Raw genomic sequence first — 21,986 nt, forward strand, 5'->3', positions numbered from 1 at the left:
TTTCTGTAGGATTTCATTTAAGATTAGGTTTAAAACATGGGACTTCAGGAAATGTTCAAATGCATATCATATACACTAACATTCAAAAGTTTCAGTCTTCAGTATTACACAATACTTCAGAAATCCTTAAAATATGATAATCTGATTCTCAAGAAGCGTATATTCAATGTTGAAAACAAGTTGTGCTGCTTAATAATTTTATAGAAACTGAGATACATTTTTTTATTTCAGATTATTTGCTGAATATTTATTTGAAACAGACATGTATTGTAACTTTAGCAACAACTTTACTGTCATTTTTTAAATTGAATTATTGCATCCTTTTCTTTTGTCAAAATAGATATCTTACTGACCCCAAATTTTTGAATGGTAGTGTATGAGATGAAAGCTTTTATTGTCAATTCCATCTGCATTAGACGTAGGGTTGGGTATCGTTGTTTTTATCAATTCCGAATATCTAATTACGATTCTGCTTACCGATTCTGATTTTGTTCGATTACCAATGTGATTAAATAATATCAAACATTTATCCTGTGTCTCTTTTTTGCGAACCATTTATTAGAGCCGTATAACATGAACAAAAATCAACAGGCTACATAAAAACTGAACTCTTTAAGAACTGTTTGTGTGCAACATATAACTACATGAATCTGGATTATTATCATTATAGATTTATTTTTATCAATGGAAGTTGTGGTTCTCTCTCATGAGAGATTAGACAACTAAACAAAATCACTTGTAATTTATGAATTAATGATTAAATGACTCACTCACTCACATGTACTTGTTTCTTTACTGGATTAATCAGCATTCTTGAACCAATCTCTTGTATGATTCAAAATCAAATACATTTTTAAGAGCCCCTTTTCGCCACCTACTGGAGTAACAATGTTATCAATAAATCTTCATCTGAGGTGTCAAATTACTGTCAAAAGGTGATTTAGTCTATTTTAATTTAATCACTACCATACACTACCGTACACACACTTTATATCTGAATTATAAACTTTTATCCAAGTACGTCTTTGATTTGAATGTTTGAAACAGAAATAATGACACTGTGTGGCTGAAAAGACTGAAGCTGTTTCATTCATGACAGCTGCTCTCTTTAGGTCAATAACAGCGTGAACACAGATTTAAATGTTCAAATCACGCTTGTGTGATTGTACACTGCACGGATGAACCAAGTGATCACAACATTGATCGCACACGTCAAAGGTTGAGATGGAAGAGAAAGAGATTAATCACTGTAGTTTAGGAATAGAATCACGTTGGCGTTTGAATCGTGTTTGCGATCTTTAAAGCTCTTTAAATTGCTTTGTCATGTTGGTGGTGACGCTTTTTTTTGGCTTCTGATTGCAAATGTAGCCAAACTTTGCAGCATGTCGATTAGTGAGCACATTCCTGGCAGATCGCTAGGTCTGATCCTCACAGATGAAGAAAAAAAAAGCCATAGGAATCTATAGGAGGAATCAAAATTTTTATTTGACAATAAGTATCCGATTCCTGACCTTAACCATCAGTTTCTGGTATCAGAAAAGATTTCTGATTCCCAACCCTAGTTAGACTGGGTGTAAATAATAATAATAAGCCTCTTAATGAATACAGTGAATTTTGCTAATGTTTTAAGTCCTCAAGTGTTTACTCTTAGCTGGTCGTGGGAGCTGCATTTGAGACAGGGAATGTTCATTCAGTGTGAATCAATAAGCAGGAAAGTGATGCTCATGGTCTGACTGACGTCAAGAAGTCTGGGAGAGCACAACAATGCCTGTGAGAAAGTCCAGCTAAAGGAAGCAAATGTCTGAACCTCTTAAAACTCCCCTCTGCCCTCTTCCTGTAGTGTTTAAGGTGTGTGTGTGTGTTCGCTACTACTTACAAACACTGAAATACACACAGCATTATAAATACACACATACAAACTTGTACTGTTTAGTGAATCTAAACAGTTTGATGCTCCCACGGTGCAAACAGATTACAAAAGAAGGCAAAAGGAGGTGTTCAAGAGGCTAGAGTCTCCTATTGTACCCATGTGTGTTTATTTGAAGGACAAGGAAGGACATGATTATTACTCATATCTGTATGACCAAAAATGACGGAGTATTTTAAGTTAAATGCAGATCGCACCAGCTGTCATACAGTGAACTCGCTACTGTTCAGCTTCCACACTCCGCACAAACACTTAAATAGCTCACATTTTTCCTAGGTTAATGTAATGATGCGACTAGCGGACTTCTTACATGTTTCAGATGATAAGCCACATTTCAGGTCAATGAATGGAACGAACGTTTGCATGTCCTGTAGTACAGTATTTACCACACAGAGCAGCTGTTAATAATCTGTCCGTAGTAACATGACTTCGTCACTTTCTGCGGATTTGTTTCCTTGCAACTATTAAAATGTCGATTGACCAAGCCTCTTCTCGTCAATTAACAATCGGCTATTAAGGGGCAGCCCTACTATTTTTGTTGATGAAATACATCAAAAACAGCAACTTGTGAGTAAAATCAATTGATCAATTAAGTCAGTATAAGCTTATTGTTTATTAAACTGTTTTATAAAATCATTATTTTATATAAAATCATTATAGCAATCGTACTGATCTATACTTATCTAGGCGTAGTAAAAATAACCTACTCTATCATTCAAAAGTTTGGGGTCACATTTATAATGTTACAAAAAAAATTCAAATGAATGCTGTTCTTTTGAACTTTCTATTCATAAAATCATTTTTTGGGGGAAAATTAATCATGGTTTCCATCAAAATATCACCAAAATTGTTTTCAAAGCTGACATCAAGTTTCTTGAGAACCAGATCGTCGTATTTGAATGATTTCTGAAGGATCACGTGACACTGAAAAATGGGGTAATGGCTGCTGACAATTCAGAAGTAAATTCAGCTTCCCCATCACAAGAATAAATGACATTTTAAATGATAATAAAATTGTTTCAAATTGTAGCAATATTTTACAGTATTACTGTTTTACCGTGTTTGTGATTAAACAAATACATTTATATACATAAAACAAAAAAACAACAACAACAAAAAAAACAACAACACACACACACACACACACACATTACAAATCCCAAACATTTGAAAGGTAGAGTGCATAAAAGGGGCTACATAAAAGGACACAACATGACCCTTTAACTGTTAATAGTGTGTCTCTCTGAAATGCACATTTAAGTTTTTCTACATTTGAAACTGTTCTTTTAATGAGTGTACTCTAAAGAAACTTTGGGTAAAAAAACTATTTATTCTTCATTCTGTTATACCATTTCAGAGTACATGCAAGACAAGCACTGAATTGATATTCCTCTTTTTCCTTTTTCAGCTTCTTCTCCACAGATCTCTACAGTTAATTCAGTGCAAACCACTGCTGTGTAGACTCTGTTAATAGTTTCTTTTCATTTCATTGGTATTGTATTTATGCATCTAAACACTAATTTTAGCTAAAACTTTAATACCATTATTTTCTTGCCTTGCCAGCACTGTTGTTTCCTTCAGGACCTGCAAACCTAGTTATTTCCGACTATTGATCGTGCCTGTGTGAGCTGTAATTTGGTTTTAATGGTGATCTTAGCACGAACACAGTTTTATTCTTGTAGTTTATTCGCTTGTGTCTGCTTTCCATATTGTTTTTACTTGAGAGCATTTGTTTGAGAGCAAATACTGCATGCTTTGAGATGTCATCATCTGGTGTGTATAGTTCGATTAGTGTGTGTGCTTAGACTATGTCCTCCTGGACACTTCGGCCAATGGCTCTTTTCTTTTTCCTAGCACTGTGTTTAGCTACCCAGTGATGACCCCAAATGACCCACAGCAGACCTTGAAGACTTGTTCCCTTCCAAAAAAAGCACTGTAAACAGATGCAGAGAGTTGAACTGACCTTTAGCACAGTTCTCAACAGCATAGACAGCACACTAATGTAGCCTTTTCAGCCCACATATAAACAAATTATATTATCAAAAAAAAAAAGTTACACATCAGTCATTTATTAACATGTTATATCGAAGAGCCATGTTATTCCGTGTTGTAGTCTGATACTATTAATGTCCTGTGGTACTCCTATTTCACTTGGTTTGTTTTTAAAGACACTCTTACATAAATCAGCATCATTGCAGGACCTTAAAAGTGTCACGCTTATATGTGAGCAGAAAAAAAAAACTGTTTATTATCATTGTGGCTGCATACCACTTTTTGCATACCACTTTTTATTTATTTAAATACGCTTTAAAAGTTTGATACCAGTTAAACAAAAGCAATCATCACTCACTAATTCACCCACTCATAATATGTCTTTTAAAAAAGCATGTTAATGCTTTAGTCGGTCTGGAAATGTTCCTGTCAAAATCAGACTAACAGACCTTAGTTTATACGACTGTAGCTCAGCTTTGTCCATGTTTACACATATATTTGACCCTAATGTTATGTGTTTGCTCTAAAAGACAGAGGTGACACTTGACGTTTTTTGAAAAGACAAATGAAAACTGCACAGTAGCCGCGCAAAACCTCCAGTTTTGTACTTAGAGTGGCTAATTTGTATTTTCTTACAGCAGCTTTATCTGTTGTTCATAGGCTCCACTTCTTTATTAGTGTTTAAGTCCTGCCCAGTCAGACTAGCTCTTAATGCAGTTTAGATTTGGCGGCTGACCAGGACAGTCCCATCAGCACAGGTCTGTCAGCACGGTTCCTGTATAACCTCTGGACTCAGGGAGCCTGCTTGCTCTATTTTTAGAGACCTGGGAAGCACATAGTTTATTTGACCTGGACTTTGGAGGGTGAGACAGGGCAATGCTTTGCCTGATGAGCTGCCTTTTTGTTTGTTTATTGACTGAAAGAATGAGGCTAAGAGCTGGCACATCTAATCACTCGCGCCCATGTGAAAATGCACTGTATTGCTTTCTAGGTATTAATTTAGAAGCTCGGTTTGAGAATTACTTGTTCAGCCTTGAAGGGATTGACACATATGATGTGCTACATCCAAACTGGAAGTTGAGTGGTCTAGTTTCGCATTTTCACACAGTAGAATGTGTGTCACAATACAAGGACAGAGCCCAGAGCACCGAAAGAAACAGGTAATGGCCATTGTGCATGTTCCAGAATAGATAGATGGACCAGGCTTCTATCAGATTTCCAAGAAGCTTCTGGATGTGCTGTCAGATGCCTATTTTAGGTTCTTTTGTTAGTTCTCTTTGACTGTGTGCAGTCTGCATGGTGATGTGGCCAAAACAAACTGTAAGCACTAATTATCCTTATGATAAACTGTCTAAATATGAATGTTTACTCTTAGTTATCAGTGTAGGAACTGTAAACCACTGATCTTCCTATAAGCTGTGTTTTTGAATTGTGGCTGTAGGAGTCACTGTAGCTCCATTCACAAACCAGAGTGATCCACTGTATGGTAAAAGAAAACATGGTAATAAATTCCCCCTACTTAACCATGTATCATATGTGTAATCTAATAGAAATGCACATAAATATGTATTAAGAGTTCTCCTTTTCACATAAATGTAAATTAATTAGGATATTTGCAAGGAAAAGCTGGAAAAACACAAAGCACATTGTAAAATTGTTCTGATATGATGTAGGGCCTTCTGTTGTTGAGCACCATATGATATTGTGATGACACAGAGCTGCAACTCCATCTTTTTTCGTGACACCAGGCAGTACTGTACTGTGATTAGAAGGCAGGAAGACTGCAGATAGACTATGATAATCATATACGTATATATATATATATATATATATATATATATGTGTGTGTGTGTGTGTGTGTGTGTGTGTGTGTGTGTGTGTGTGTATATATTAGTGGTGGGCCGTTATTGGCGTTAACGTGAGACTCTTATCGGGCGATAAAAAAAATATCCCCCGTTAATCTATTCTCAAAGTTTTGTTGGGAGCTGGGTCTATACTAAGCAAGCTATGATGACTTTCACCTTGATATTTTATATAACCGACTGGCTGAGGCCAGCCTAAAATATGCTCAGGACAGTTGACGGGCCACTGCTGTGCATCATCACGAAAAACATATCTTTTTCACATGTTTTTAAGCCTTACCGCATGTCGATTTAAACATTAAAGCATCCAAACACAAGACGGGGAAAAGCTGAACAGTGTAGCTAGTTACTCGCGCGCTGTGTTCGGTGCTGAGAGAGAGAGAGCCGCGTATCACGGACAGCGACACTGAACCGAGCTCTCTTCTGCGAAGTTCTCCTCGAAGTCCCTCCTGCACCTGAATGAACAAATACAAATCACAGTTTGAACAAACAAAAAGATGTGAAAGAGCCCAATTCAGTACTCGCGGTGTTCTGGTGTTCAGGGCTCACGCAGAGAAAGGCGTCTCAACACTTGAACATAGAATTTGCTTATTTTTGCTCTTGTGCCGACAAATACTTACAAAATATGTCAAAATTTAGCTACTGGCTGCTGTAATGTTAATCCAAGAAAATGAAAATGAAAATCACTCACTGCTCTTGACTACTTTGTAGTTTTAACAGTCAAACCAAAAACTATTCAGACACCAGAATATTTGATATATATATATATATAGCAAAACTGTAGTAATGTGAGAAATGTTGAAGGTGTCTGAATAAATGTAGGTTTGATTGTATATTTCATTTTTACATTGAAGACTATCCAGTGCTATTTTACATTTAATTATTTGGTTTCTGTACCTTGACACCTACAAACTTGAAAAAAAAAAAAACATTTTGTAAATAGCACAAATAAATAAAAATAAACAAACATAAAAATGTAACAATTTCAATCAGGGCCCACTGGTACAAGTGTATGTGTGAAACAGGGGTAAGGTTGTTTGCACCTTGTGTAATGTGGAATTAGTTTACAGCTTTTTCAAGCACTTGCATTTTGGAAACAGGAGATGAGCCTCTTTTCTAATGCACCACCTAGCTTGATAACCCCCTTCTCAAAGACTTACTGTTTGACAGTTTAATTTGGGTAACACACATATTCTGAGCCATTTTAATCTAGATTAATCTAGATTAATTATAAAATCACAGTGAGATTAATCTAGATTTTAAAAATTAATCTTTGCCCACCACTAATATATATACAGTATATACAGGTGCTTCTCAATAAATTAGAATGTCGAGGAAAAGTTTATTTATTTCAGTAATTCAACTCCAATTGTGAAACTCATGTATTAAAAAAACAGACTGAAGTAGTCTTAAGTCTTTGGTTCTTTTAATTGTGATGATTTTGGCTCACATTTAACAAAAACCCACCAATTCACGATCTCAACAAATTATAATATGATGACATGCCAATCACCTAATCAACTCAAAACAGCTGCAAATGTTTCCTGAGCTTTCCAAATGGTCTCTGACAATCATTGACATCCTTCACAAGGAGTGTAAATCACAAAAATAAATTGCCAATAAGCTGGCTGTTCACAGAGTGCTGTATCCAAGCATTTTAATAGAAAGTTGAGTGGAACTAAATAGTGTGTAAGAAAAAGATGCACAACCAACCAAGAGAACCACAGCCTTATGAGGATTGTCAAGCAAACTGGATTCAAGAATTTTGAGAACTTAACAAGGAATGCACTTAGGCTGGGGTCAAGGCATCAAGAGCCACCACACACAGAAGTGTCAAGGAATTATGCTACAGTTGTCGTATACCTCTTGTTAAGCTACTCCTGTACCACAGACAACATCAGAGGCATCTTACCTGGGCTAAGGAAAAGAAGAAATGGATTGTTGCCATTGGTCCAAAGTCTTTTTTTCAGATGATAGCAGATATTTAATTTGGAAACTAAGGTCCAAAGTCTGGAGGAAGGGTGGAGAAGCTCATAGCCCAAGTTGCTTGTAGTCCAGTGTTAAGTTTCCACAGTCTGTGATAATTTGAGGTGCAATTCCATCTGCTGGTATTGGTCCATTGAGTTTTTTGAAAACCAAAGTCACTGCACCCGTTTACCAAGAAATCTGGGATCACTTCATTCTTCCTTTTGCTGACCAGATTTTTGAAGATGCTGATTTCATTTTCCAGCAAGATTTGTCACCTGCCCACACTGCCAAAAGAACCAAAAGTTGGTTAAATGACCATGGTGTTGGTGTGCTTGACTGGCCAGCAAACTCACCAGACCTGAACCCCATGGGGAATCTATGGGTTATTGTCAAGTGGAAGATGAGAAACAAGAGACCAAACAATGCAGATGAGCTGAAGGCCACTGTTAAAGAAACCTGGGCTTCCATACCATCTCAGCAGTGCCACAAACTGATCACCTCCATGACACGCCGAATTGAGGCAGTAACTTAAGCAAAAGGAGCCCCTACCAAGTAATGAGTACATGTGGAGTAAATGAACATGAAGGCCAACAATTCACTAAATGTTTTTTATTGGTTTTATGAAGTATTCTAATTTGTTGAGATCGTGAATTGGTGGGTTTTTGTAAAATGTGAGCCAAAATCATCACAATTAATAGAACCAAAGTCTTAAACTACTTCATTCTGTGTGTATTAAATGTATTTAATACATGAGTTTCACAATTTGAGTTGAATCACTAAAAATAAATGAACTTTTCCTCAACTTTCTAATTTATTGAGAAGCACCTGTATATATGACTTTGCCACGTTCTTCATTAATGAAAATTAAAACCATCAGTTCACCATTTTCCACAACACAATCTGTCAAGCACATCTTACCAGTAAACATGCATTCATTAACATCCTTCTCTTCACTATCTGAGGCAGAACTAAACTCATCCTTTCTAATCATCCTACTACCCTATTCCATTTCCTTCAAGCCATTTCTCCTGCAGTTGTACCTGCTCTCACTCACATCATTAAACCATACCTTCATACTGGTGTTTTTTACTCAGCACTTAGACGGCCTCATATAACCCCACTACTCAAGAAACCCATCCTTAACCCATGTCTTTTGTGGCACTTTTCCTCTGCGTGGTACGACTCGGCTCGCACGGTTTGCGTTTCCACTGCAGTTTAGTATCGCTTTAGACTGGATGAGATTATTCACATGTCGTTTAAGTTACGCCGCCCCTACTGCCACATCTCCTAAAATAACTTTTTCATTCCGCGTCGCCCCATCAAGCTCTCATCTGGATCTCATCCGGAGCTATCAACGAGAGGAATGTCTTTACTTCAGCAAAAGACAACAAAACTTTTTGTTAAAAAATGGTGTGCTCATTCAAAACAGTTGCATTCAATCCTTAGTTGGCTTGTACTGATTTAAATCTAGTGGTTCTGTTGTGTTTGTGTCACAAGTTCAGTGACGCAGGTATCGACGATTCTCGGTTGAACGGTTTCTGGATGAACAACTCTTGGGAGGTCTTCCAGCTAGTTCTATCAAACTTTTACAATTAATCCAGAACGTGGCAGCAAGATTAATTTCTAATGAGCCAAAAGAATGCACGTCACACCTCATCAATTTGCACTGGCTACCAATAGCTGCTCACAAAAAAATTCAAGGCCTTGATATTTGCCTACAAAACCACCACTGAAGCTTGCTTTCTGCAAATGAACATCGCTTTATTGTGCCATCCCAAAGAGGCAGAAAATCACTTTCACAGACTTTTAAAATAAATGTTCCCTCCTGGTAGAATGTCCTAAGCCATCCTCAAGAATCGGCTAAAAACAGATCTCTTCCATCTCTTCTCTTCCTTTTTGATCCTCTATCTCTAGCACTCTCTAATCTAATTATGTTCTTTAAAAAAGTTTCCCTTTTAGACTTGTACTGTATTCATTTACTGCTTGTTTTCTTTATAAAAAAAACTCCCTGTGATGTTTTTAGAAAAGGACAGATAAACATTTTATTCAACATTGTATGTCTACATGCATAAATGATAATATGATGTGGATATGGAGCTGATAAACCTGAAGGGCATCTCAAAGTGAGATTATCATGTGCTTTACTGATTTAATGTGTGTTTGTTTGCTGTGTTATTGTACATTGCACATTATTGTACATTAATGTAGGTCCTCTGTGCCCGCCTCTCTCAAACACATAGTTTACTACAAAGTCCCTTTTTCTGACAAACGCAGTCTGCACCGATTGGCCAACCATCAGTTCAAGCCTGAAAGGGGAACAGAGTTGCATGACAGACACAGTGATGAAGCTTGTTTGTGTTTGCAGTACACAAGTCACAGACGGTTAAGACAGCTGACTCCACTGTGTGACCCTCTCTCTCTCTCTCTCTCTCTCTCTCTCTCTCTCTCTCTCTCTCTCTCTCTCTCTCTTCAACACTAACTGCGATTACTGAAACCACACCGTCTTTCTTTGCGTGACTTTAGTCTTTGCAACTTTACAGATCTTCTTCATGCACCAAGAGCTTGTAACACTCCAAAGAGAAAGGAAAAATTTTAATTGCATCATGTGACCCGTTTAAGTCACTGTTTGTCTCAAGGTGAGTTATATAACCATTAAAAAATTAGGTGCTTCTCAATTAATCTCCTGGTTGAAGATTATTAGCATTGTGAAATCATTCATTAGTATCCTGCTGAGTTACTTTCAATCAGTATTCATTTTTTAAATGATGCGTCAATCGTTATTCTTCAATAATAGTTATTTTAGGGGATTTGGGTCGCATATACACAGTACTGAATGTACTGAATGTTTTTTTTTTTTTTTTTATGCCATTATTGTTATTCTGAAGGTCTGTTTATGACTGTGTTCCCATGGTCACTTTCATTTTGGCTTGATGGCTTGTCCGCTTTGACCCGAAACGTGTCAGCGTGATAGCCAACACTGAGGCCAGCTCTTCTGTTTACTGCAGTCTGGCATGAGATGAACGGCAGCATGTGTTGTTTTGAGGAGGAGACCAGTAACATTACCAGGTAGCTAGGAGATTTGTGACAACAGCAACACAGTGTCTATGAGCTTAGAAGTGAAGGACTAAAGCTTGTTTGGTTTTATCATGCTCAGACACTTCAAGGAGATCTGGCTAAGAATGATAAAGTAGGCTTTGAAGTCACTGCTGCTGTGTTATTCAGCTAAAGCTGGCTTGAAGAGGATGATTGAAGTTCCTGTCACCACTTTTCAAAGTCATTTAAACATATAGGTCTTTAGTAACCGTTCAGTGTTGTATTATTATTTCTTTATTAAATATACAGCGGAGCCAAAGATGTTAGGACTATTAAGGCATCTTTAAAAAAGTCTGAAATTCATTGCATTAAATACAAAATATCAAACCAAATAGCATCTGTAAACTAAATTATGTTAGAGCTGTTCTATGACTTTAAACCACCTGGTACAAATATTATTTTAAGTGTTGAAGTTTACACCATTGTCCAAGCAGAGATTTTTTTTGTCTTACCTGGTTTCATAGAAAGGGCTTATGTTAAGCGAATATTAGGCCATAGTTCAATAAGGACATTTAAGTAGCTTTTATAAACATTCCTTAGATAAAAAACACTACTAGTGTGCAACAACAATTAAACTTAAACTATTTTAAGATCAGTCAGTGCACGTTTCTTTCAGCTAAAACAGTGCAGAGTTGCATTTTAGTCCGGGACTAGGCTTAAGGCTTGGCTTTGAAACTGGAGGTATATGTAATGTAATGACCATTAAAAAATGAAAAGTGTGCTTTTGTTATCTTTAAAATAAACTCCACTTATATATTTTATATAGATATTTTGTTAAACAATGCAGTGATGTTTACAAAGTATGCATTGAGTCTGCAAATACACTATTGGGGTCAGTAAGATATATGTTTACAGAAAATGAATACTTTTTCAGCAAGGTGACAACAGTTATTTAAAGTTGTAATTATATATTTTTTCTGTATTTTTGATAAAATAAATGCAGCCTGGGTGACCGTAAGAAAATTATTTTTAAAAAGCATTACAAAAATCTTACCAACCCCAAACTTTTCAACAGTAGTGTAACCATATTCTCCGTTACTGTGTTCTTATATGCATGTGTTGTGAGGTATCGACAGCTCTTTAAATGTGTCTTCTGGAGTGTCTTTTGTTATAGTAGCAGTGCAGTGCAAATTCAAATTTGTTTTAAGCCATTCTTCGATAAAAATTTAAAAAAACTGTCTGCGTATGTCATCAAAAAACAATAGACTTCCAAGTCCCTGCGGAAAGCAAGCTTGCATAAGGGCTTGAAATGTAATCATGAACAAAAGAAAAAAGGGGCCAGGTCATCCGGACTAGTGCCAAGGGTGCAATAATGTCCCACTGACCGTCAATGGTCAGTGTGTATGTGTGTATTTGTTAGTCTGAGCACTCAAAGAGTGTTTGTAAGTCAAACATCTAGTGGGAGTTATATGTTTCATAACAAAATTATGTTGCATAAACATGAGCTGATGATGTTAAATGTTAGAGCGTATATATGTTTATTATGTAATATCATTTGACATTAGTTGTCCTTTTCAATTAACACAAATGTTTAATTAGCTTAACTTTCCTAATTAGAATATTTGAACTTCACTGAGAATATTTTCATCATTTATAGCGCTTCCTTCAGGTTCAGCGAGGATCTGAGATCTAAAACTGCTGTAATATTAAACATTTAAAAGGATTTTTCATCATCTCACATAAACAACTTTTTCTTTTCAAGCTCTTGACAAGTTTCCGTCTGAAACCAGATTGCGAAAATGAATTAAGAAGGATAAAGAAGGTAAAGACTTCTTTATGAACAGCCGCCCGCACATCTCAATATTTTTTCATGAGTCACACACAGGTGCGGCCTTCCCACACAGACCCACTAATCACGTCCCACAGCTGTTTCACCTTTTCTTGAAGAGTCCCATATTCACGTAGTGTGTGCCTGAGGCACTCAACCGCAACCACTTTGGTTGATGAAAGTCTGTGTTAAAGAAAAAGAAGCCCAATCAGTCCTGACAGTTTGGGGAAAGCCCTGTCATGAGCAACAAGGGATTTTTCCAGATGAGAAGGAAGGCAGAAAGAAGAAATTAAAGCAGAGATAAAGGTGGATATTTATGAGAAAATTGTGCTTTTGGCTCCCACTGAACAAAAGTAGCTGAAGAAACACCCACGATTCTGCGATTTCACCAGTCTGTAACCAGCTAGTTCAGACCGGTAGCTGTTAGAGGAGGGGGTGGGATAGGAAGTGGGGGGAGAAAAAGAAAGAAAAAAGGCAATTGAGAACCAGAATGGTGTTATGAATGACACATTGAAGATTCGGACCGTCTGGTTGACGTGACTCATCTCTCACGCTCTGCTGGTGATGTAATCTTTTTTGGCCAGGGCTATTATTAGCGCCTTGTGCCAAGTCTACATCAGCAGCAGATCTCTGAGAGGAGCATATTGACCCTCTGACGTGTTCTTTGATGATGATTTAAATGGCCACATTCTCTTTTTGGAGATCCAGATAAGGGTAATAGTATGCTTATAATTTCCAAAAATGTTAAAAAGAAAATGTACAAAAAAATTGTACAAATAAAAATAATTAGTGTAAAAATAAAAATAATTACATACACTACAATGAAAAAATCTGAATGCCAATTTATATATATATACATATACACATGAATAAAAAAATTCTGAATGAATTCAATCAATTGGGATGACAGTTGACAGCATTAACTTGAGATATACATTTACCCTAAATACAAATAAATAAAAAATACACCCTAATAATTGTTTTAAACTTTTTATAAAAAGTTTTGTTTTGTTATGTTATCAAATGATTATTATTCTGGTGATGTTGCTCCAGTTTAAAGCAGTGTAATTCAGGTTGAGCTTAAACAGTGATGCAACTTTTTGTTGTTCTACTTGTTAAAAAAAATAGGAATGAATCATGCTAATTGCATTATCACGCTTGCCATTTCAAAAAACGAAAAAAAAAAAGTCACATAATGTTTATTTTTTGTTAGTGCAGTCATAACAATTTAACTCACACTAGCATAGTACATGGAAACAGTCCTCAGAGAAGAGGCAGAAAAGCATCATCTATCATGCAGTGGAGCTGAGATTGATTTATTCTTCAAAACTAATACCACACCTTGAGCCAAATATATATCTTGCTCATTGCTTGATGACTAACACATATGCATCCTCCAGACAGGAAACAGCCTAGCCGGCTCTCCTTTCTACAGGGGGAAGGCAGATGGATCGCTGCAATTTTTCCACTCACAGTAAACAGCACTACATGTGCAAATTTCCATCAGCTGGCGATGATAGCTGTTTGAGTGTTTTGTTCACAGATAATATATATCATTGAGCTGTTGAGCTAGATTATTTTCACACGTGATGGTTTTACACAGTACATATGCCCACAGGGGCTAGTACTGAGGTTTACCTGTCTGACTGATGTGTGTGGAAATTAGCCCGAGGCCATAGACTGCTTGACTCCTTTATAATCAGCTCTGGAAAAGGGGGGAGGTGCATCTGTGACTAACACAGTATCTATATATAGTTACACTCAAACATACACCAATGGAGTACAGGACTGGAGTGGCTCAGACTGCAGCAGACTGCAAAAAAACACTATAATTATATATAAAAAAAGAAACATTTGTGCTCATTGGAAATATGGAGTTCAAAATAACTTTGTAGTCTACATAATCCACTTACACATATTATATGTTTTAGTAAAGGTTTGTGTGTGTGTGTGTGTGTGTGTGTGTGTGTGTTAATGATCATGGAAGCACACAAGCACATCCAATATTACTTATATTGAGATTAGAAAAGCTGTTTCTAAGTTCAGTATGTACTGCTGCAGGAGTGAATTTGTTTTTACTTAGATCAGGTTCTCGCGCCAGATATTATGGCTAACAAATCAACATCTGACACTTGAGAAGGAGTCAACAAGTTTATCGTCATTCACACTGTAGTGACATGTGGTCAGTTCGCTGCCAGCTTGTGTGATGGGACTCTGCGTGGTTAGAGAGCGATGTTTGACAGATCCGATTAAAGTCAAGATATAATGCTTTTAATGCATGGTGTGTGACTGTTTTAAGCTCAGTGTCTTCCTCCAGGTAGAGTCAGCTGTGAATTAGCTGCAAAAATGTTGTTTAGCTTTGTAACTATAGCAACACTAATGTTTAATGTTTGAATTATTTAAACCGGTAGCATAATGAAACAAGTGCAAAAACAGATGTATATAATTTATATAAATTTAAAAAAAAAACATAAAAAAATGATACATTTACCTGAATTGAACTGTATATCTCGATATCAGGCTTTTTGCTTTCCATATAATTTACATTTGAATATAGATGTATTTTTTTGTCTTGTTCCATAATTTCTGGTAGATAGATTTTACATAAACAAGTATTTTACATCCATCATAAAACCAAAGAAGGAACCAAACCAAGCACAATAGAGAATGTCTGTCTTCTTGGGCATTGATTCAGATAAGACAGTGGCCTTGTATGGCTGTCTGGCACTAATCCAGCGTTGTCATTAGAAAGCTGATAATGCTGTGAGCGACTCATCAGTCTCCATAATGACAGCCCTGACACACGTTTCTTTGTCTTATCAGGAACCAACTAACCTTAGAGAGAAAAAAATATTCCTGACATAGCACTAAATATTATACTCTGCTTCCTTTATGTCATAAAACATGTTTATACTGTATATAATTAGTTGTAGGCTAATAATGTATTTAATAATTAAATATTTTATTTTTATTTTTATTATTATTATGTGGCTGTATTTATTTATTTCTAATAGTCATTTTACTCTATAAAGCTATAAAATGTGTTAGATTGTGTTTTGTTACATTGGGAGATTTTACACTTTCCCGTACACCTCACTACATTTATTTTACTTCTCATTTTGAGCAGCTGCGCACATGTACTGTTTACACCCGTATTGTTTGTGGGACAGCGCGGTGCAGTACATCCGGCCTATAATCACAACGCATATCAGATTGGATAGTCTATTTTCTGCCACTCCCTGTTATGGGTTTAAGTGATTGCACTGAAAGGATAAGCAGATCCACATTATCAAGTGCATCTGGTCTTGAGGGCTGTCTCCAGGCCAGACAGATCCCAGACACAGGGTCCTCTGATCTCTACTGTTGCTCTCTTTCACCCTTCTCCAATCTCAAGCCCCTTAATGAACCGCTGTCCCCCAACCAGCTCTGGTTATGTCATCGGAGGCCACGCGTTTCACATGACAGGGGCGCTGATGTCTTATTAATCAGGAACTATTAAGCTGGAGCCATGTTGCGTTTATTTATACACATTTCAGCAGGATAAACAGTCGACTAGGGGCTAGTGGTGGAATGATGTATGAACTGAACGGGTCGTTCGTGATGAACTGAGTTAGCTGCTACTATTAGCTTCAGAAGTCTTTCTGGATGTCCCTTTTGTTACAAAAGGCAGCTGGATCAATTGTGGAGCAGAGAATCGTCCAGAAAAGTTATTAGAGGAGGGGGATGGTGCCCCTGACATCAGCAGCTAATGTTACTGATGTGATCGTCTGAGTTTGTGTGTGTGTGTGTGTGTGTGTGTGTGTGTCAGCAGTTCATATTGTATGGGAACCCGATCGCATCTCCTCCCTGTTTACTCACCCGGGTCTGTAGAGCCTGTAATGAGTTTATAGTTTGAACGTGATTGAGTTTTGTTTTACTGTGACACAGAAGTAGCTTCGTGAAAAAAAGCCTGAGACTTTGCTAAACCACGCCAATCCTAGTAACTGTTTCCATACATACATTTTTCAAGGCCATAAAGGATATGTTTGTCTGAATAGAGAAATTCTTTTGAATTAGTTAAAAAGGGGTCACATAAAATGACTATATCTATATATATGACTATATATATATATATATATATATATATATATATATATATATATATATATATATTAGGGGTGTAACGATACGCGTATTCGTATTGAACCGTTCGGTACGACGCTTTCGGTTCGGTACGCGGTACGCATTATGTATACCGAACGGTTCGTTGGAGTAATTAATTATATTTGAAAAAAAAAAAAAAAGAGAGAGAGAAATATAATGATATGCGTTCAACAAGGTAGCCCAATAACCCAAACAACTGTAACAGGCAACGCCCCTGACACTCCCGAAGAAGAAAAAACACCAACTTATATGTTTATGTTAGGCTACTCAGCAGGCGCTCGCTCACTCAGTACGCGCTGAAGGCTCGTTGCAAAATAGCCAATGCGTTTAACAGACTAGAAATGAGAAGATCCTCCAATAACCAACAGGTCTGGTGTTTGGGTGCACTTTGGATTCCCTTTAAGCTATAATGGTGATGGCAAGAGAGTGGTGGATAAAAAAACAACGGTATGTCGCATCTGCAACATGACAGGGTACACCAGCGGGAATACAAAAAAAAAAAAAAAAAAAAAAACACCAGCGGGAATATCTGGGATATATGCGTCAGTACTATCTGGGAAAAGACGAAAAAAAGGAGAAACATGCACGCAGCAAACTATCCCTGCAGCATTTAGACACTATAGCTTACAGGGAATCCAACCCAAACACCAGACCTGTTGGTTATTTTAGGATCTTATATTTCTGGTCTGTTAAATGCATTCGACATTTTGCAACGAGCCTTCAGCGCGTGCTGAGTGAGCGAGCGCCTTAGGGGCCGTTCACATATCGTGCCTAAAAACGCATGGAAAACGCTAAGCGCGTCTTTCTCCTCCTTTCCAAAGCGCTCGGGCAGAAGCGCTCATGAGGCGTCTGTCTTTGCTAAGCAACAATGACGTGCTCTCTCCATGAGACGCGGAAATTTCAGCGAAGGATAAATGGATTTGCAGCTCTAAAAATCGCTTGCAGTAGCTCTGCTACTAAATTTATTTCAAAATTGCAATCCATATACAACTATGATCAGCTGATCCTTCATCTTGGCTGAGCTCTCAACGTTGTTACGGGAAAGGATGAAGCTGATTGGTTGGTTCTTGTCACATGACCCGCGGTGCGCTTGCGGCATTCTGAAAAGTTGAGATGTTTTTACATTTTGCTGTATCTAAAACGTATCGAACCGAACCGAACCGAACCGTGACATCAGTGTATCGTATCGAACCGAACCGTGAATTTTGTGAACCGTTACACCCCTAATATATATATATATATATATATATATATATATATATATATATATATATATTAGGGGTGTAACGATACGCGTATTCGTATTGAACCGTTCGGTACGAGGCTTTCGGTTCGGTACGCGGTACGCATTATGTACCGAACGGTTCGTTTGACTAATTAATTAAATTTGGAAAATAAAAAAGGTGTGTGAAATATAATGTTATGCGTTCAACAAGGTAGCCCAATAACCCAAACGACGTAACAGGCAATGCCCCTGACACCCCCGAAGAAAAAAAAACACCAACTTATATGTTTATGTTAGGCTACTCAGTCAGGCGCTCGCTCACTCAGTACGCGCTGAAGGCTCGGTACGGAGCCCCGCACGTCACCTGTAGGAGAGAAAAAACATCAATCCGTGGCGACGGTTTTGCAATCCGTCCCCTCAGTTTATAAACCGTGCTCATGAATTAATAAACTGTTCACTCGGTTTAACAAATCGTACCCAGGATTAACAAACCGTGCCCACGAATTCCCAGTCCGTGCGTTTAGATTGTGTAAACCGTACCCTCGGTTTTGAATCCGTACCCACGAATTCATAATCCGTGCGCACGCTTTCGCAATCCGTTCCCTCGGATTTGAAAACTGACACGCATTTTACACTTAACAGTGAAACATGCATCTAACTCCGGCAGGTGGGGTGAGGTGGGTGGAGCTTAGTATAATAAAATCACAAAAATAAGTCTTCATGTTAAGAAAGAATTGTACACAAGCATTTCCAAAACTGTCCAAAGGTTATTTAAAAATAAAGCAATTCACAAATTATTTTATGACAAATATTTTTACTGTCTTGTACTCATTTATTTAGCCTACAAATTAAAATTATAAAAAATAACTTTATTTTTATTTGTATCATTATTATATATTATTAAACAGGTTATGCATAAGAATCTTTTATCCAAAATAACTTACAAAAGAGGAAAAAATTACTCCAGAGTCAGTCACAATGCCAGGTTTATTGCACAATAATAATCAAGTGCTATTATAGATTATCAGCAATTGAACAAGATTTTAATGCGCATCTTTCTTATTAAATCTTTGTATTCCACCTCGTACTACACTTGATAGAGAATCACTTAAGACACTTTGCTGTAAACCTATTCCACATAATAATATTCAATAAAACTGTTAACACGTAGGAGTTTGCTGCATGAATCCGTGAGTACGGTTTACAAATCCGAGGGAACGGATTGCGAAAGCGTGCGCACGGATTATGAATTTGTGGGTACGGATTCAAAAACCGAGGGTCCGGTTTACAAAATCTAAGTGCACGGATTGGAAATTCGTGGGCACGGTTTGTTAATCCGTGGGCACGATTTGTTAAATCGAGTGAACAGTTTATGAATTCGTGAGTACGGTTTATAAACTGAGGGGACGGATTGCAAAACCGTCGCCACGGATTGCTTTTTTTTCTCCTACAGGTGACGTCCCGGGCTCCGTATACGGACATCACCGCAGCGAATGGTGCATTTACGTTATAGCCGCGGATATGAGACCTTACTCTGTAGTGGAAAACGCAGGTTTTAAGAACATGCTTAATGTAATTGAGCCCCATTACAATATTCCTTCACGAGCCCATTTCAGACAGACCGTAATTCCTGCTTTGTTCCAAAAAACATAAGCCCAAATAGAGAACCAATTGAGTAAAAACACACTAAATATAAAGAGTTATAGAGTTCCATATAAAAAGAGTTACATCTTCGTATTTGTTCATAACCACTACAACAATATTACATTTAATTTAAAAAAAAAATTTATAAGGAGCTATTTTTGTTTTATACAGTATGCTGCTAAGAAAACACCATAGAAGATGGGTAAAGAATAGCTCCATCATTGTTCAATGTAAAAAAAACACATACTTTGTTAGTTTTAATAAATAAAACATTTTTTTAAAAATCAAGGAAATTTATCTGCCAATTTTTTCTTTTTGCTGTATCTAAAACGTACCGAACCGTACCGAACCGAACCGTGACATCAGTGTATTGAACCGAACCGAACCGTGAATTTTGTGAACCGTTACACCCCTAATATATATATATATATATATATATATAATTTTTTTTTTTTTTTTTTTTTTTTTTTTTTCAAAAAATAGAAAAGCATACTAACCTCAAATATTTGATATTTGCACAGGCTCATTTTCTTGTGAAAATCTTGTTAGTCCTGTTCAGTAGCAAGTTTAAATATCACACAGGCCCCAAAAGGATTTGTAATATCCCTTAATATTGTAAAATTAAAATGATGACAGACTATTAATGAATATGTTTGTGCGAACAAGGCTTTATTTGAGTTTTGTTTATGAGATTATTCCATGACCCTGCTAATTTACACACATAAAGTACTGAGCTTTTTGTTTTTTTTGGCAGCATTACCACACCGGAATCAATCTTCCCAGCATGCACCTGATGGACACTGCTCATTGCGGACGTCCCTGCCCTTTTTTCCTTCCTGCGCTGACACCTCCCTCTCACACCACTCGCTGTCCTCTTGACTTTTATCCCAACAGTACCTCGTTCAGTACCTTCACTCAGCAGCCAGGATGGGTTTTCCACAGGCACGGTTTCCCCTTAATTTGGGTTTTCCAACAGGGACTCTCACCACTTTAAAAAACACTGTGTTGTTTGCATTGAAAGGGTTACAGTATTCATGGACTGGACAGTTAGCTGCACATGAGAGTCGTCTGCCAGGGTTTTTTTTATTTTTTTTATGTGTCCACAAATACAGTCCTGAGAGGTCACAGACAAGGTGAAATCAGCCAGCTGTATTTTTTTTTTTTTTTTTTAGTGCTGTTCCTGAAGTGTACTTTGGCCCTTGGACTTGGATTATATCTTGTCAGCTTTCAGAATCTATAATCATGTATAATATATACTATATATCCTGTGTCCAAATGCCTTCATTTCTGAAATATAAACATTTTGGAAAAAAGCGAGATTTAAAGAAAATATAATGTCATATGTAGGTAAATTAAAATGTTACAATTTACAATGAAGCTATCTGCTTAAACACTGAGTAGACACACACGTTTGTTTTTGTGAAAAGTGGGGACATCCCATAGGCGTAATGGTTTTTATACTGTTCAAACTGTATATTCTATCGCCCTTCACCAACCCTACACCTAACCCTCACAGGAAACTGTGCATTTTTACTTTCTCAGAAAAAACTCATTCTGTATGATTAATAAGCGTTTTGGAAAACGGGGACATGGATTATGTCCTCATAAGTCACCCTCTTCTTGTAATAGCGGTGTCATACCCATGTCATTATACAGAGTTGTGTCCTGATATGTCACAAAACAAGAGCACACACACACACACAATGATTTGTCAGCTGTTGCTCTTTTGGCTGTCCATCCTGCAGTGTGATGTAACAGGCCTCTAGACACCCGTTCAAGACCTGACAGTGTCAGCTCTTCAAATTTTTATCAAAAATATTGTACGTTTAAATGATTTAGGAACAGTCGTGGACATTTGAGATGCTCTTCTGGGACTCAGTGATAGAACTGAATGCTGAGATCATCTGAATGTGTGATTTCTGCTGAGTGTATGAGGACTCCAGGGCTTCTGCTGATGCATCTGTCACTCTGTGTTTCTCAGATTTGTTTCCTGGTGTCTGCATTCCGTGGACGCATGTTCTCAGAGGACAGTTGTGCTGCTCTTGGCCTCTTCTTCCATTACTTTCACCTCAGTCAGTTCAGCTGGATGCTCATACAGGTAAAACTTATTTTTTTCTACACTGTGTTTAGTGTAGTGGGTTTTTGCACTTAATTAAAACACTAAATACTTAAATTAAATTAAATTAAAATTGCATTTATGCATTTAGCAGACTCTTTTATCCAAAGCGACTTACAGTGCATTCAGGCTATCAGTTTTTATCTATCATACCTGTAATTATTTACTTAATCACACTTTATTAATGAAAATTAGCTGAGATAGGGGTCCTTAATTCATGATTATCTGTAGATAATCCTTACCTTCTT

The 21,986-nt window shown here is 37.1% G+C and overlaps 1 protein-coding gene across 1 annotated transcript in view; it reads left to right on the forward strand.

The window, feature by feature from the left end:
• Positions 1–21,720, forward strand: part of LOC113078375 (G-protein coupled receptor 98-like) — a gene marked incomplete at its 3' end in the record, with an annotated part of 52,953 nt that extends 31,233 nt beyond the window's left edge. Inside the window, exon 42 of the mRNA XM_026250701.1 lies at positions 21,604–21,720. Within this exon, the coding sequence (XP_026106486.1) occupies positions 21,604–21,720 (117 nt within the window). The remainder of the gene's footprint in view (positions 1–21,603) is intronic.
• Positions 21,721–21,986: the final 266 nt, after the last annotated feature.

This window comes from Carassius auratus, unplaced genomic scaffold (assembly GCF_003368295.1).
Source record: "Carassius auratus strain Wakin unplaced genomic scaffold, ASM336829v1 scaf_tig00025627, whole genome shotgun sequence".
Classification (NCBI taxonomy): Eukaryota; Metazoa; Chordata; class Actinopteri; order Cypriniformes; family Cyprinidae; genus Carassius; species Carassius auratus.